The sequence below is a fragment of the Chelon labrosus genome (genome assembly GCF_963514085.1).
Source record: "Chelon labrosus genome assembly, chromosome: 24".
NCBI lineage: Eukaryota > Metazoa > Chordata > Actinopteri > Mugiliformes > Mugilidae > Chelon > Chelon labrosus.
The window spans coordinates 7,596,548-7,613,119 of NC_140357.1; the positions used below are offsets into that span (position 1 = coordinate 7,596,548).

At 42.7% G+C, this 16,572-nt stretch overlaps 1 protein-coding gene across 1 annotated transcript in view; it reads right to left on the reverse strand.

Moving 5' to 3' along the window:
- Window positions 1–16,572, reverse strand: part of LOC311509228 (gamma-aminobutyric acid receptor subunit beta-3-like) — a 54,466-nt gene that overhangs the window by 10,234 nt on the left and 27,660 nt on the right. The window contains exons 5-7 of the mRNA XM_084574334.1: window positions 9,720–9,940; window positions 6,675–6,757; window positions 5,466–5,603 (exon numbers count right to left, since the gene is read on the reverse strand). Coding sequence (XP_084430460.1) covers window positions 5,466–5,603; window positions 6,675–6,757; window positions 9,720–9,940 — 442 coding nt within the window. The remainder of the gene's footprint in view (window positions 1–5,465; window positions 5,604–6,674; window positions 6,758–9,719; window positions 9,941–16,572) is intronic.

The following is a 16,572-nucleotide window of genomic DNA, read 5'->3' on the forward strand; positions in this document are numbered from 1 at the left end:
GCAACATTTGGGCTGTTTTAAGTTACAGATCTTTGACTTTACACCAAACATCAACACATCGTCTTTAAACACCATGAACACTTTGCACTGAGCATCCTATAAAGTATATACAGTACATATCCCTTATGGCCAACATCAAATTTACATCACATTTAGAAATTAATGCATATATGTATGTCAACATCATTACCATAATGATCTTGTGTGTAGCTGGTGCAGTTTTTCTTTTCTTTTTTTAATGTTTATGAGCCTCAAATCCTGGATTCAATATTAATTTTCTATATTGACATGTTTTAATTAAGTATTTTGGGGCTTTTTAAGGTGTAAAGCGATTTAAAGGACAAATAAATCTTGTCATATATATTCAAAAAGCTGAAAACCAGCAGGAAACTTTGTAGAACTCCAACTACAACTTTGATGATCCAATCACTTTCAAGCATATTGTAAAGCTCATAAATAAACAAACTATGGCCTATTTATCACGTTAGATAATGTTCCTATATTTGGCTTGTGATTAACAGCTCTGGCATCAGTGAACGAATCCGGAATACTGAACATACACTTCATTAAAGTGTGAATATGGGAACAGACTGTGTCACATCTTAAAATAGCTCATTCACTCCTTTCGATGCATCCTTGATGGGACCTCCTCCGGCCTAAATCGGAAAAGAGTATCTCCGCGGTAACGGATGCAGAAGTGTCTTAAGAGAAGCGGAGGCTGAGGTTCGCTCGCGTGTGGGCGTAGAACTGTACTGGCTGTAACTGCTACACCAAACAACATCCGCGAGTGGGAGGAACACGCCATGTGTGAGGCCGAGGAGGAGAGGGAGGAAAACGAGGAGAGAAGAAAAAGAAAAAAGTTGAGCCGGCGGTGACAGCGCAACAATAGAGTCTGGGAGGACGGCTGGGTGAGATGGGAGCGCTGAAATGTAGGAGGTCTGGTGTCTCTCTGTGTCTCTCGTCAACCTGAAGGCAGGCATGTTGCACTGGGGTTTCGCAGGAAGAGAGAGGCCGAGCTGTAACCACTGGCAGTTTGGATGTGGCAACAAAATGTGTCACTGACCACATACAGTATGCTAATTCCAAGCAGTGCTGGTACAATCTGAAAGTTTTATCGCATTTCCAAAGCCCAAAAACAACTGGGCACCACAAGAAAGAGATTTAATTGTTGAACACTGGCAACAAAAGCTGCCAATGTTCATCAGTCGGTAGAGCAGGTCGTCCATGAGCCAACGGGTTACTGCTTCTATCTCCGGAACATGGACCACATGCCAAAGTGTCCTCAAACAAGACTCTGTGCACTTCGAGTACCATTCATTCATTCATTTTCTGTAACTGCTTGTCTTCTGGAGGGCTGCAGGGTGGCTGGAGCCTACCCAGCTGTCATCGGGCGAGACCTAACCGAACCAGCATGTCTTTGGACGGTGGGAGGAAGCCGGAGTACCCGGAGAGAACCCACGCAGACACAGGGAGAACATGCAAACTCCACACAGAAAGGCACCAGTCGGCCAATGGATTCAAACCCAGAACCTTCTTGCTGTGAGGCATCAGTGCAACTTCGAGTACCAATAAGATGAAAATTACTACATGCAAAGTAACGCCCCTTCCATTGGACCGTTGACGACCGCGCTCATTGTTTCAGAAACAATGGAGCCTTCAAATGTTTGCTGACATTTTCTGAAATGCCAGAGGCTATAGATTTATTCTTGGAATTTTTTTAATACGTTGAATACCTTTACGTCGTGCCTTTACATTCCCTACATGACATTACCTGCTTATTAGCTTATTAAATTACCTTTGGCTTCTAGATGCTGACGGTTGCTTTGCAGGGTTCACATGACTGATGGCGCCATTTGACGGCCAATCATTTTGTGTCTGCAACTCCCCGTAATCCCGAACTGGGGAATTCCATTTGAAGGCGGTGTAAGGTGTCCACTATGTCCACTAGAAGTAGCCACAGTAACCCTAATGTGGTTACTTCACAGGTCAATGATCAGCAGTTAAGTACATTTGAGGACTTAAAGGTTTAAAAGCCCCTTTCAGCCATTCTTTGAGGAAACTGGTCCTGGATCCGTTTAAATGGATCTGGGGAAGCGCCGCAGAGTTCAGGGGGGTCTAGTGTTTTGAGGTCTGCATACGCCTAACCACTCCCAGCAACAAAGGCTGACTGTGATGTTGCCCATTTCTGGACAAAAATGTTGGATTTGAACACACTGCACACACTTAAGCCAATGGCCAGCTGGCACACAGGGGAAAGGAAAATATTTTTCATACCGGCAGACGGCAGGAGCTCTTCGATGACGAAGGCTGGGAGGGAGAGCTGACCTCTCCTGAATCATGAGATGAACCTTCTGCGTTGTTTAATTACTGTCATCACATCCACTTCTCTTCTCTGCTCTTGCACTGGTTTGCTAAGCTGAACAGTTAACAGTCAAGGTGATCTCTTTCACCGACGCACTCCGGCTGCAATTCAACATGCTCAATTGGCTGAAAAACTCAATTGGTGCTCGGGACACACAGCAAAAGCTAGGGCCACAGATGCTCACCAAGCAGTCAAACACTGGCAAACGGCAGATCATTGACTTACACTCTACACCCAACACAAACCCATATTTTCACACATCTTAAAGTCTATTTGTCAGCGTTATACACAGATAAAGTCAGATGCAGCACTTGACTGGACCTGGCAAATGGCCGTTAAGGTAAAGCCAAACATATACTGTATTAAGTAGCCTCTGCATTTTGGAGAAGAACTGCTTCCATGATACATGCGTTTGTTGATGGAATACCAACGGTTTCCATAAGTGAATTCTGGTATTACGATCATGAATTCAAGAAGTTTGAGTAGGATTTGAAATAATGACTTGTTCTTGTGAGCAGAGAGGACCAGGCTGCAGAGGAATTTCAATGAATTTCACTGGTATGTCGAAAAATTCAGATTTTCGTGGAGGTTTTCAACAGCTGCCCACGAAGCATTTCCTATTTTCTAAAACATGAAGTCATATTCAAGGCCTGCTCTGTCAAATTGCAGCAAAACAATCAAATGTAGACGCTAATAAACACCAACACAGCGAAGATAACAGGATAAGGCTGATGATGGCTGTGACACTGGTGAACACACACTTAAATGTCGCCTAACTCGGAAATGGTATCCGGCCACGCGCATGCAGGCTGTGCGCACACACAAACACAAACAGGCAGCGTGTGTGTGCTTAGAGGAGAATAATTGATGTAGCAGGCCTCGTTTCACATGAATATATGATGCCCTGTATCCTGGGCTGTTTATCTGCTAGAGAGCAGGGTAATTGGCATCCAACCACACCTTTTATGAGCGCGAGGAAAAGTTATTCTAAAGAAGGTTGGAAAGGATAAAAGGAGCAGGAGAAATGACAGGCTGAGGGAGGCAGAGACGGAACAGAGCGATAGGAAGGGAGCGAAAGGGGGAAAGAGAACGACGGGCTGGCGGCCGGTGGCTCGTGTAAAGGAGGAAAACCTGGTCATTAGCCAGCCTTGCGGGGATCCTTTGATGTGCTTCACATATCCTGCCAAGAACAGGGGAGCAGACCACTGGACACTAAACTTTAATAGTCGCCACCCGCAGGGGAAACGCCGTCTCTTGCAAACAAGTGCACTCTGCACATGATACACTCTGGTACTGTACACAGCCAGGAGTGATGGTAAATGCAGTGTGGCACTTTCGTTCAGACGCAGTTTGTAGACTTTTCTTCGTCGTTGGCTAATGTCAAAGCTCCAGATTTTAAATCCTAAATATCAAACAATATTAATAAGTCTGGGAGCAGTTCAGGAGCTTTAAAAGCAGATCTGTAATCCAACTGCGTCACCAGATGACGTTGGCCAGAGCAAGGTTCAGATTTCTCCTCCGATTGTCAGGAGGGATGAATTGGGGCGTAAATTGGCCAAAAACTCCTCAAGTCTGAGCCAAGCTTTACAGTGTGACTGAAAAGGGGGGAAAGGAAAACACCCCCCAAAATACGCCAAAAGCAAGAAAACAAGAGATTTCCTATTCCTGCCCTTTTCAGACCGACCATGTCTCCTCCTCTTGAGCCCAACTCCTGCAAGACATTATGTTATTACTAAATGTCACACGGCTTTTATTTCCCCCACTACGGCTTTCTGAATGTGTCTCCGCTGACTGGATTATATAGTAGTTGGTTAGGGAGTGTCAACAAAGTTCTGTACCTCAGCACAAATAAAAATGAATTATTAATTTAGGACTTCAAAATCACGTCGCATACTTCACAGTGCCTTCGTGGGCGATGAGGATTGATGAATTACTTTCCTCCACTTTCTTTCAAATTAATTACAACACAATATGTGATACAGTAAACACTTTTCACATGAGGAAACCTGACAAATTGTCTTACCGTGTCACCGTGTCTTCTCATTACTTGCCTTGAGAGAGGCAATGCTCCAAAGAAAATGGCTGTTGTAGCCTATAAATAACGCTTGATTGATGTGTTTCGCACCGCCAGTTAATGACGACGGCGACGTCAGAGGATTTAAAGGCCATGCACGACTCTTCTTGGTTTTAATTTCAAGCGGTTTATGCCATTAAATGTATAATTGGAGCTTCAAGGAAATGATTGTGTCTAGGCTGGATGTGGTTTGTTTGCATGTGGCACCAAAACAAAGAACAGGTAGGAACTGACAAACTTATTTTCTCGTGAAAAGTATTTCACATGAGAATTTTTTGTTTTTTTTGCAGTTTTTCCTAAAGTGGGCGGGGCTTCTCTCAGTGCACCAATCAGAATTGAGCAACCAGATCTGATGTGTGGTTGTTTACGTAGCCAGTGCTTCCATCAAAGGTATAAAACCACATGCACACTGCTCCGATGAATCAGATGATTCTTCATAAATAATAAATAAAGCTGCTATTTTCCCAGAGCTTATTTAAAATAATGGTAGAGATTATTACTACATCTGAAAACCAAGTTTTCAAGGCCTTTGAGATGAAATTGATTTCATCACAAGGACTGATTATATCGAGTGACTAAATCGATTGGAGTCTTCAGTGACATTTCGTCACCATCAGAATGATAATCAAACCATTAATTCCGCCTAACGTCACCTCTCAGGGTCAAGGACCGCCTGACATGGACATAATTTGCTCACTAATTTATGGCGCGTTTTGGCTAAGCACCACTCCAGCATGCTTGCATCAGCCTCCGCTTCTTGAGGGATACTTCAAAGGCGGCGTATTTCCTCATTTCAACCCAATTAGAAGCACTGACAAACACAACTGTGGCTCAGAGGGGTTTTAAGATCAACAGATCGGGCTTTGGCACAGATGCGTTTTGCTGCAAAGAGTGATTAAAGAATCAGCTTGAAAATATGCCAGCGGTTGATATGAACAATATCATCTAAAATGCAACATCCGGAATCAAAGGAAATACAGCTTGTGAAGGCCAAACAGCAGGAAAATCATCACAGTCCAGACCATTTACCTGTGGAAAAGACTACGTTTCTGGACACCAGCTTGTAATCGACGATGGAGAACTGAGGCAGCTCGATCCTCGTCACCCCCGTCACCGCCGAATCGCCTCCCTTCCAGTAGAACTCAATGTCGTCGGTGGTGTAGCCATCTGCACAAGAAGAAACACACACACACGCACCAAGGTGTAACCATCTGTCTAACCATCACTGGAGAGCAAGATATGCAGCGTTGCTGATCATCCAACTGGGCTGTCATTTGGGAAGAAACAGAAAAATAACATGTTTGAAGTTTGCTTCCAAACCAGACGTTGCTTTGAAAAATGCCAGTCGCTTAATAGTTTACTTGGGTTCAGAGAAATGTCAGAAGAATTCAAAAACAGTTGATATTTTTACTGCTTTTACCGATTGCTCCTGGTTTATTTTTGGACAATTTTTTATTCTAAAACAATAATTACTGACAACATGCTTTATTCTTTCTCTGTATCTAAGACATTGGCTATAGCTCAACTTAAACTAAGCTATGCGTATAAATCATTGACTGTTTTTGCGGCTATTACTTGTCGTTGCTGCACATTAGCATTACCAAAGCTGTTTCTTTAAATTATTGTTACTATTAGTGGACCCCTAGTGGACATTTTAGGAATAGGTGCCACTTTTATTGAAAAATAGATTGATTGGACCCTCTGGTAGGCCGTTTTTTGCCCAAGGGCCTTATGTTTGACACCCCTGCCCTAACGTTCCCAGACATACACTCATGTCAGACTATTGCTTGCGGTGCTGCCACTGCTTTAATACTGAAACTCAATCTCAGGTGGCTAACCACACAATTATCTGTATCTTAAAAATAGTTGTTATTCCGTATAACAAAATCTCTGGATGTAGGCCAACGCTATTTTTTGCTCGAGCTCTTCTGAGAGGCTCTTCTCCTGCTATCACTCAAGACTCCTGCACCAAATCTGTCTTTTTTTATCCTTTAATCTGTCTGTTGCGTCGTCTCATTCTTTAAGGAAGTGAAATATTCAGTGAATGAAATGAGCCGAGCATGATACGTTGTCATGTACTGCAGGGTAAGCACCCGTTCCCTTCTGGTACAGATTTAAAACCAACGCTGTATGACATAAAGGAGAGAGGGAGGAAAATATTGTTTCATTCACGGAGTAACATTTCACACACGAGACTCTGAGTGGTCAGCCCTCAAGGCATTAGGCCTCTCTACTCACAGCTTTCTATCTCCAGAGTGCAGTTCTGTTCATCCAGGGGATACCTCCTGAGATCCATCATACACGCTGCTGTTGTAGTTATCCTGAATAAAAGAAGAGACAGAACAGAGGAAGCCAAGAGAATATATTTGAGATACTGCATGTGATTTACACAAATTACACTCAAAGAAAGATGGATAGGAAGGGAATAAGGAAGCAATTTGTACTAAAACAGCCATACATGGAGGCTGGCACCCGGGAGCATAAGGGACTGTGGGAATACAATTACATTAACTGATCTATAAAAGAAACTAAATGTCTATTTATCTTTTCACCAAGTTCCTCGTTTGGTTTTACATTACTGGAGACTATTGGCATTGTCATCTTAAAATAAGATTATGGCACCTCCTCCATGTTAAAATGCTGACAGTGTAACTGTATACATAATTATACGAGAGACAGACAAGATTTTTTAATCAGTTCACATCCCCTTCGCAAAACTGGCTGCCATCAATCCTGTGATTAAAACGAAAAAAGATTTAAAGGCAACACATTTTAGTTTCAAATGAGCTCAGTCATAAGGAGGTATCCCTTTGTTTGGCAGATAAATAGGCAGCAGAGTAAAATGCAAATTCAAAATGATTTAGGCTAAACACGGCCTGATTAAAATCTGGCCGCCTGGATGTTTTCTTTCTGTCAACTCTGACTCACAGGAGGTTCTGGAAACCTATTAGGTCATTCTGTTTTAGAGCTAAAATTACAAGAACAAAACACGGGGTCGGTAATTAATGTGACACTGCAGATTACAGATATTATAAGTAATTATGCATGTGTTCTTTTTTAAGAAGAAACAGAGCAAAAAAGAAAATCAAGCTTAAGGATATGGAGTCCCAAAGAGTCCAATATTAAATAATAAAAAATGCTATTATGAAATAAATACCTAGATTAATAACTTCTATAAAATATTGATATAAACTATTTAAATGGGAAATAAAGACTTAAATATATATTTTGGCTGTAGGTCACAAAGTGTTAAATTAATTATATTATGAAATAAACATGACGTAAATCATGTAAAATATTTAAATAAAACATTGGATTTTCTTAAAACTTAGCTCATTGTTATAAATCTGCAACTTAATTTTTTTCTCTAATGCATAAATGATATTATTAAAAGATGTAGTATATTAAGGTGGTAGGGTATGGAGTCCTGATGTGTCCAAAATGAAATACAAAACTTATATTATTAAATAAACATGAAACATTGTTTGCGGTATTTAAATAAACCAATAAATAATGGGAAATAAATCAAGCGAAAAGCTGGCCTCTCTTTTTACATGGCTAACGATTGCTGCACATGCTGCCTAGCTAGCTAGCTGGCTAACTCGCTAGGTAGGCAGCCGTGAGCTCGGGTTATTATTCAGCATTGAAGTGAACAGCCAGAAATATCTTGGCTGTGTTTTGCCTCCAGATTTTCTTGAGAGAAGAAAACACAACTCAACTGTGGAGAACAAAAAGACAAAGTCTGTCTCTATTGTTGCTGTAGCCAAAAGAAGCTAGTTGGTGGTTAGTGAGCAACCAGTTGCTAGGTTACAACTCCACAGTTATACAGTTAGTCAGAAAGTGACATGAAATAAAACAGACTTTTGAAAATGGGCATTCTGATGTAGAGAGGTCTTTAAAATGTACTGGAAATATTAATTATCAGTTGTGAAAATAATCATTTGTTGTAGCCACGTTAATTAGCACACACACAAACGTGAAGTTCGTTCCTGGATGCCATGATAGGAATCTATATTCGGCGTGATGCTCAACTTCACCTGACATGCATTTATGTAACAGCTCATATCGCAAACGCAACGTCACACATCTCCCTCTCCCTTTGATCTGCCGAAAGCATTGAGAGGCCTATAAGTAGCCCACAAGGCTAAATGCTATGAACTCCACTTGCATAATCAAGCATGGCTGTTTGACTACAAAGTATGAACACTGACAGATGCAAGTATGCGAGTACACAGCCAAGCACACACACACACACACAATTTTTTGCTTTGCACTGTAATAATTCAAAGCTTGCATCCATATTCATAGGTCACACCAACTCTTCTGAACCTGCCCGTCGAAAAGATCAATGGAAATTCAAAACAAGGCTTTTCTGAAACAAATATTAAACAACAGCTGAACCCAACGCCGCGCATCACGCCTAACCTGTTTATGCGTCTTATCGTGAATGATCCGACTGCAACCTCCCTCCCTTAAAAATTAAATGCTAGGGTGCCCTTGAGCATGACACATAATCCTCTGGCTGCTCAGCGGCCCGCGGCGGAGAACTGCCAAGTTTTCGGCTCGGGCGACGGTCGTGCCATAATTGAGCTTTAAATATGTAAAATTAACCTGACGCCGGGAAACATCCGAGAACAGTTTTGACCCCGTGACTCGCTTTTGTTGCGGGAATGTGTTGCTTATTTGCATGGCACAGAAATTGCGCATTATCACTGTAACCTCATAAATAATAATTATATCTTGACTCAGTTTATAGGGCAGATATTTTAAAGAACAGGGCTGGCGTCCTTCGGCACTCTTACACTGAAAAGATCCAGTGAATGCATGCATTGTGGTGTCTTTTCACACTGAGACTTCCACGACTTGTTCATGAAACTCCCTATTGTTGATGAAACGGGGATGCACAATAAACTGCAGTGGTTATGTTCATAGTAATGAAGAGGATGTCATTCAGGGCAAGATTAATGCACTGAGGTTAATTTGTTTTTTAATTACTTTAGGACAAAGTACAAATCCAGTAGGATCAAGTAGGTTTGATCTTTGCATGGGTTTAGGATAATTTTACAGTATGGAAAACAATCTCTGTCTCGCTCTCTTTAGCACCCTCTGTGGCAATACGTTGTAATTGCAGGTGTGTTTTGACCTTACCTTAAACTACGCTAAAAAGAAGTAAATGCACAAGAAAGCACAAATGTACAGCCCATTCAAAAGCATCACAGAACACTGTGTTTGTTCCTCTACGCTGATGTAATCTTGTGACGACAAGGACTGAGAAGAACACACCTGAGCCCGTAGAGAACCGTTCCGTCTGGATGCAGGCGGATCATGCGGTTTTTGACCGTGACTCCGTGGACGAAAGACTTCTTGTCGTTGAGGAAGTAGGTGTCGGGGACCCAGAGTTGGTCGGCGACCCTGTTGTCCAGCGTCAGGTTGAGGGGGATTCCTAGGTAGGCTAGACGCTTGTCCCTCCAGTACTGTTGGAAATACATGGTCAAGGTGTAGTCCTGCGGATACAAGGAGGAAAGATACCATGAGATCAGGCCACATCTGACTCAAATGTTTCATTATGAGATGTTACACAAGCAGCCAGCTGAAGTTTCCCTCCACTAAACAGGCTGCAGCTGACATTAAAAGACAACATTAACAGCTTTGATATATTCCCTGCTGTTAGTGCTCCTAATATTTATATGACATGACACAGCATCCTACAAGCTGAAACGAGTGTGGGCCAACTGGTTCACATGCTGCAGCCAAATTCTCTGAAGTGCCTTTGCCCTCCCTTTCGGAACACAGTAACCCATACAGTGATGTGCCGTTGTACAGCGTGTGGGATGGCTGACTCATGGAGCTGCAGCTTTAATGAAAAATCTCTCATAGACAAGTTCACCTGATCCACAACAAATTCATCTCCCCAAGTAGAGTATTCCCAGTGCAGGGACGGTGATTCACAAAGAGATCTGAACCGTACTGACACTCTTTTTAAGCATATGCTGCCTTTTATTTAATTGAAATGGGCTTTCAAAAACATAGTGAATTATTGTCAGCTCGGTTCCAGTGGTTGTTTTCTTGCAGGGTTCAGTGAACAGCCTTCTCCATAGGGGCCCAAAGTTGAAGTACGTGATTTAAGTAACACTTTACTGTGCTATCCTGTGAGGTAACACTTAATTTGTTAGTCTAATAGGTGTTTTCCCATTACCCGAATGCAATCAAAATCTAAAGGACTGAGTCTCAGAGGCACTATGTAAGAGCCTTGGGGTTCTTTTACCTCTTAATGCAAAGGCAGTCTTACCTTACTGTGTGTTCATGTTTTTTTTCTTTAAATAAACTCAAAGATTTAGATTTTGCGTAAAAAAAAAAGCAAATTTTGTGCACAAAAACTAAATATAAATTTTACAGATGGGCTTTGTGATAGTTTACTTCCTGTGCAACACCGCATTTGCATATACCGAAGTTATTTGGATTAAGGTGGTAATAATTATGTATTTTTCTGTGTAACAAACCCTCACCATCTGGCACCCAAGTCAATAAGTACTGGCGAAAAAAAAAAAAAAAAAGTGAAGTCCATCCACGAGGGTACACACAGTCCTGTGAAAAATCACACATTTTTTGGGACGTTCCTGTAAGTAAATGTTTTTGTTTGCCTCGATTAAAGTAGTATTTGACCAAAGCAGAATCGTCTGCAGCAGCAAAAGAGGACACAGACCCTCCCTCCTTCCCTACACATCACATAATCCACTTACCCAAGCGAACAGTCTCTCTCCTCTATTTCTGTTTTTCCCTGTCTGTTCGCACCTCTCTCTCTCTCTCTCTCTCTCTCTCTCTCTCTTTCCCTCTTTCCCTCTCTCTCTCTCTCTCTCTCTCTCGGGGCAATGCCATGATCTGTGCTCTGCCCGCTGTGGCGCTGAGATGAAACCAGCCTGCACCAAGCTGGCGCTGGTGAAAGGCACACATGTCCGCGTGGTACTGCAGTTTTCAGGTTCACCCCCGACACAAACAAAGAAGATTAAAAGGCGGCCACTGCAATGAGCGCCGCTTTTCCAAAATGTTGCGCGTTACATAACCAAAGTAGTTATTTGTCTCTTTGCACAGGCTGAAACGCTGCGTTGCTGATGCTTACAAAACACTCGAGGTTTTGCATTTTCATGGGGACAAATAGAAAAACAAATAGAGTTACATAAAAGTCAGACAATTTCCTCAAATTTAAATGACTGCCTTTCACTAATATCTTATATTCATTATCATTATTTCTGGGTTTCGTTAGCACAAGTGAAATGGAAGATCTTAGTCAGCACAGGATACAGATTGCTCTCACAGCATGGCAAGGAAAGGTCTCTGGCACCGAGCCATGGACGTATATAGTGGTGAAACCATGGCCTGGACGGTGGCCTGCAACCCCCAAACACTGGCCAACTGTGGTCATTTCAAAATATGTGGGAGGAAAATTTAGAAATGTCTGCCACTAAAGCACCTTGTGTGGTAATCATCTCCCATCTCCTGTAAACCAAGCCCATGGAGCCGACTACAATCCCAATTACTTATAAACCCTTGGATATTTGGGCACATTGTGCAAAAAAAGATGGTATTCTTCACAGTTTTTTTTTATTATTGATAGAAAAATGCATGAATATCTTGTGGATGTTGGAGCAAAACTAAATCTTAAGTTGTCACCATAGGCTCCATAGGCTCCATAGGTCCTGTTTTGTTTCCCTGTTGCCTATGGATAAAAAACACAACTAATCAATACATTAATCAATAACGGCTTGATTTCCCAGTGGTTATTTGACCCATTAATGATTAGCGAATGCACATCACCGCTCCACTACAGTACATGCTTCCATGAGCACTAGCTTCAAAACAAGAGCTGGAAAAAAAACAGGTGAAAGGATGAAGCCTAAAGGGGCGCAACGCAGAAAGAGACGAGCAGCGATGTGGCAAAGGTACCAGGTTATTTTAATGAGATTCAGAGAGTTCGAGCTACAACAGGTGAGAACTTTAAGGAAGTGTGAATGAGGCAACAACAACTGGGAGATAGAGCTGATTGCCAGGTGACGCAAATTGACCAAAGATGGAGCGACGGCAGCGTTGGCGGTGTTTTCTTTTCAAATACAAAGCAGGGACTTTAGGGGCTACCTCTGCCTAAGCTTTTAGGGTGGGACATATACAAAGAAGAGGGTTACTTAGGCAATCAAACCTTGGACTGTCCGCTAACGACCAGCTCTCAGTTAGAACCGATTGGGGAGTTACATAAATTGTTCTGATATTATTATTTAGATAATAACTTTTGGTATTGTCGCCTCTACCATATATACATTTAGGGGACTCAAAGATGGTCAACGTTACAGTGCCCGTGTTGGAGATATCCTTACGGTTGTAAAGGTGCAGAAAAATTCCACTTATGCACGTTGCAACCTTATTATTAATAACCACAAACGCACATAAGAGCTGCTATTGGACGATATATTAGCCTGTTAGCTAGTTTGAAGAGGACTGTTTTGCCTTCTAGTTTCAAGTTACAACAGAAGCTGAAGGCGCCTTGCGTTGGGTCACGTCACTTAATCTCTTCGCCCCTTGTCACAGTCACAAGTCACAATATTAATTTGGTTACAAATTAAACTGCACTGCATTTGTTCTCGAAATGAAAATCCAAATTGAGCAGGGGGGCAGTCTAAATAAGACACGACATCCACCGCCACGACTACTTTCTTGTGATCTATAAATAAACAGCCAGCTATTAGCGCTAGCATGCAGTTAATCTTTTTCTCAATTGTTGTGAGTGATAAGAAAATAAATCCCTGTCATTTTCTGGGAGTTTCTCACATGAAGGTGGCTAAATAAATCCGTCATAGTCCCATTAAAGTAGTCAATGTAGATTGATCACAGCATGTGGTGGAAATTGAATTTGCTCTCGGAATCAGTGCTCCAGACTCGCCTCCCCTCCCCCCCACCCCTCTCCTTCCATTACCACAGTAATCTTACCCTCCATCACACCCTACAAATGACTAATGTCTTTCACACTGCCTTGTTTTGACCCTTATCAAATCACTTCTCTCCTCCCTCTCCCCCCGAAGCGCTACCCTCCTCCCCCGCCTCACCCCGAGCAGTATCATGCCACTCAGCAGGTGGGCAGCACAGCGAGAGCCTCGTAAGACATAAATGATTTAAATCAACTGTGTAGCCTGTGCAAACACTCGGCCAAGGAGCCCTCATCAATCTTGCATGTAGACAATCAAAATGAATTTCAGATGAGGACGAGCACAGCTTTGTATTACCTGCCCTGGAACTGTTTTCTTATTTATTTATTTCGGGAGGTGGGTTCTGCTTGGTTTTCTATGAACTAGGACTGTGGGTTATGAATTATTGACAGCTCTCCCATTTCCCAGTACACTCTGCTTTACCACTGTTGTTTGGTTATTAGCATATGTTTTCAGCGCAGATAATGGCGGTGGCCGGTGGAAATGATTTCCAGTAAGCTTCAATTATTCAATTAACTGGACTGGATAATCAGTTTCCATTCCGGGTGTGTGAGAATTCAGATAAGCAAGAGTTTTGGCTGCGAACTGACCCATATTCAATTTAATCTCGCTCTCTCTCCCTCTCTCTGCAGTGCAAGCATGCCGACTGCTATGTCCTGATAGCGCCGCCAGTTTCTAGAAAATATCCCGTCATGTGTTCTGTTGTCTCGGAGCTCGTCGTCATCACAGAAGACAAAACGTGTTAATAAATCGAAGCCTATCAAACGCACATCAAAGCAACTACGCATGAGAAATAAATGGCCGCCGTTCCACAAGTTTTCCCACATGTAACTTCACAGTTTCGTGCACGAGAAGGATAAAAAACACAATATGATATGTAATCACCGTGTACTCCATATGAACCTCGGTACAGCGAAGCAATTTGAGTCACTTCAGTGTAATTTGGGAGGTATCCCTCGGGACGGCCCTGAGGCGGTATATCACCGCAGTGCGGGGGATTCCCTCAGCGAGTTCCTAGCCCCCGCCTTTCCCCGCTAGAGAAGGGTAAAAATAGCACCGTCCCTTACTGAGAGCAAACAGTAGGAGGTAATTGAACTGGGTGTTTTCCCCTTAATGACAGCGGCAACTTAGATGTATAGGGTAATTTCCTCTCTGTCTGATATTTTATGATGTATTGCCCCATAACAAGGAAGGAACGAAGAGATGACGAAGGAAGATGGGGGAACAGTTTTTAAGACTCTGCGCACACCTGCCTCTGCACAATCTGTTCTTGTTTAGTCAATTCTTTCCTTCAAATTGATGGATTCTTCAACGGACCCTGCTGCTTTAGACCATCTTCAGCTTGGCCGGTGTTGTGGATTCTAAACAACAATGTGCTTTTTCTTTGTACTAAATGAGGTCCCAAAAGTGTGTCATATGCTTAAATAACAGATGCAGTCAGAGAAGGCGGTACTCGAGGGTAAAGCGGGGTTTCATCTGCCAAAGATAAGGTATCGCGTAACCCAGGCTTGAAAAGACAAAAACTGTAGATAATAAATCAGCAGGCGGCACAATAAGAAGTCTACCCATTGAAGGAACCGCTCAGTCGAACGATTCCGCAGCTTTAGTAGAACATGTGAATCCCTTTTTCTCAACGGTAATCCAGACCTGCCTAACACAACCTGTGCAGATAGTCGGCTTCTCTTCACAGGACGTAAGAACTTGAATTGGAAATGATTTGAACTCAACACCATAAAGTAGCTTCTTCACGAGGTAAGACCAAACTGTTCCCGGGACTTCTGGAGGAAGTCCCAGGGAATGACACAGCTTCAGATTTGTTCCTGTTTGCGCTCAAACTCCCAATTGGTGCTGCAACAACGTTTGACATAGAACCAATAAAGTCTGTATTTCACTCTCTGGCAGTGTTTAGTTGAATTCTTTTAAGAGAGTGATTGTTGCCAGTGTGTACAACCCATCAATGTGCAAATAAAGACCCTAAAATCTGAGCCCCCAGTTGCGAATTACTTTCTCTAACAGTTGTAAGGACTATAAAAACACCCACAAAGTTTGCTTACTAAGGGTTTTTTAGCATGCAACTCAAAGACACTTCTGAGTCCTGACCGTTCGTCAGCCATAACCCGAACCCCCCATCCAACTTGCTGGCAGCTTAAGCATCTACTCCCTCCCGTTTGTCGCTCAGCATGCGGTGGCAGTAGAAGACGGCGGTTTAGCATTGGCACGAGCCTCGGACAGCTGGCTAAGCTGCACAGCTGCCAGACGATTTTCACAACTTAACCGTCGACGACTGCCACCGTTAGCAGAGGCAGGCGAGTCGAGAGCGTTTTCTCCAAGGTGCGCTCTTGCTTACGAATCTGTGCAGCCCATATTTCATTTATTTTACTGTGTGGACTTAGAAGTTTCAGCTTGGATGATGAAAAAAGAAAACTGCTAGGCTGTGGGTTGGGGGCAAGCTGATAAAAAAACAAAAAAAACAATGGTGTAGTTTTCCTTGCAGCAGAGTAGGTCTTTACTCCAGGCTTTAAACTGTGCTATATCCATTATAGTAAGTAGACTCCAGACTGTTGACCTTTGCAATAAACCCCATCATAAATCCAGTTCATAGTTTACCTGCTACAACATAACGGCTGCTTGAGTGGCACTGAGAACGGAAATGGGGCCGGCGCCTGTCAGTTTTTACATTCCCCAGGCCAATACTCGTCTTCGAGGCAGGGCTATTATCGCCGCGCAAAGGGTCTGCAGCGTTGGAATTGGTAGAACGGGCATCCCCTCACAATCACTCTTTCAGCGGGCTGGCACTGCGAACCAGGAAGTGCCCGCTCGGCTCATTCTGAATCTCAGTGATCATCGCTTCATCTTACAGCGTGCTCTCTCCTGAGGCCAATTACATTCCATCAGACAGGAAGCCGGATGCTGGATAAAAGACATGGGGGTATATTAAGCCACACTTGGAGCAACAGAGAAAAGATATGCTTTTTTTTCCTTTTTGCATAGCTGGAAGACCTATATAAGATAATTAGGGCAACATAGTTAGTGCATTGGCAACATCTGATTCCAAGATGTATTTTATGCAGGAGGGCATACAGTACAGGGCTGGTGATTATTGCATAATCCGCCTCAGACCAGGTTGTTCATTTTGAAACTTAATTAACCTCAACAGCTGTCAT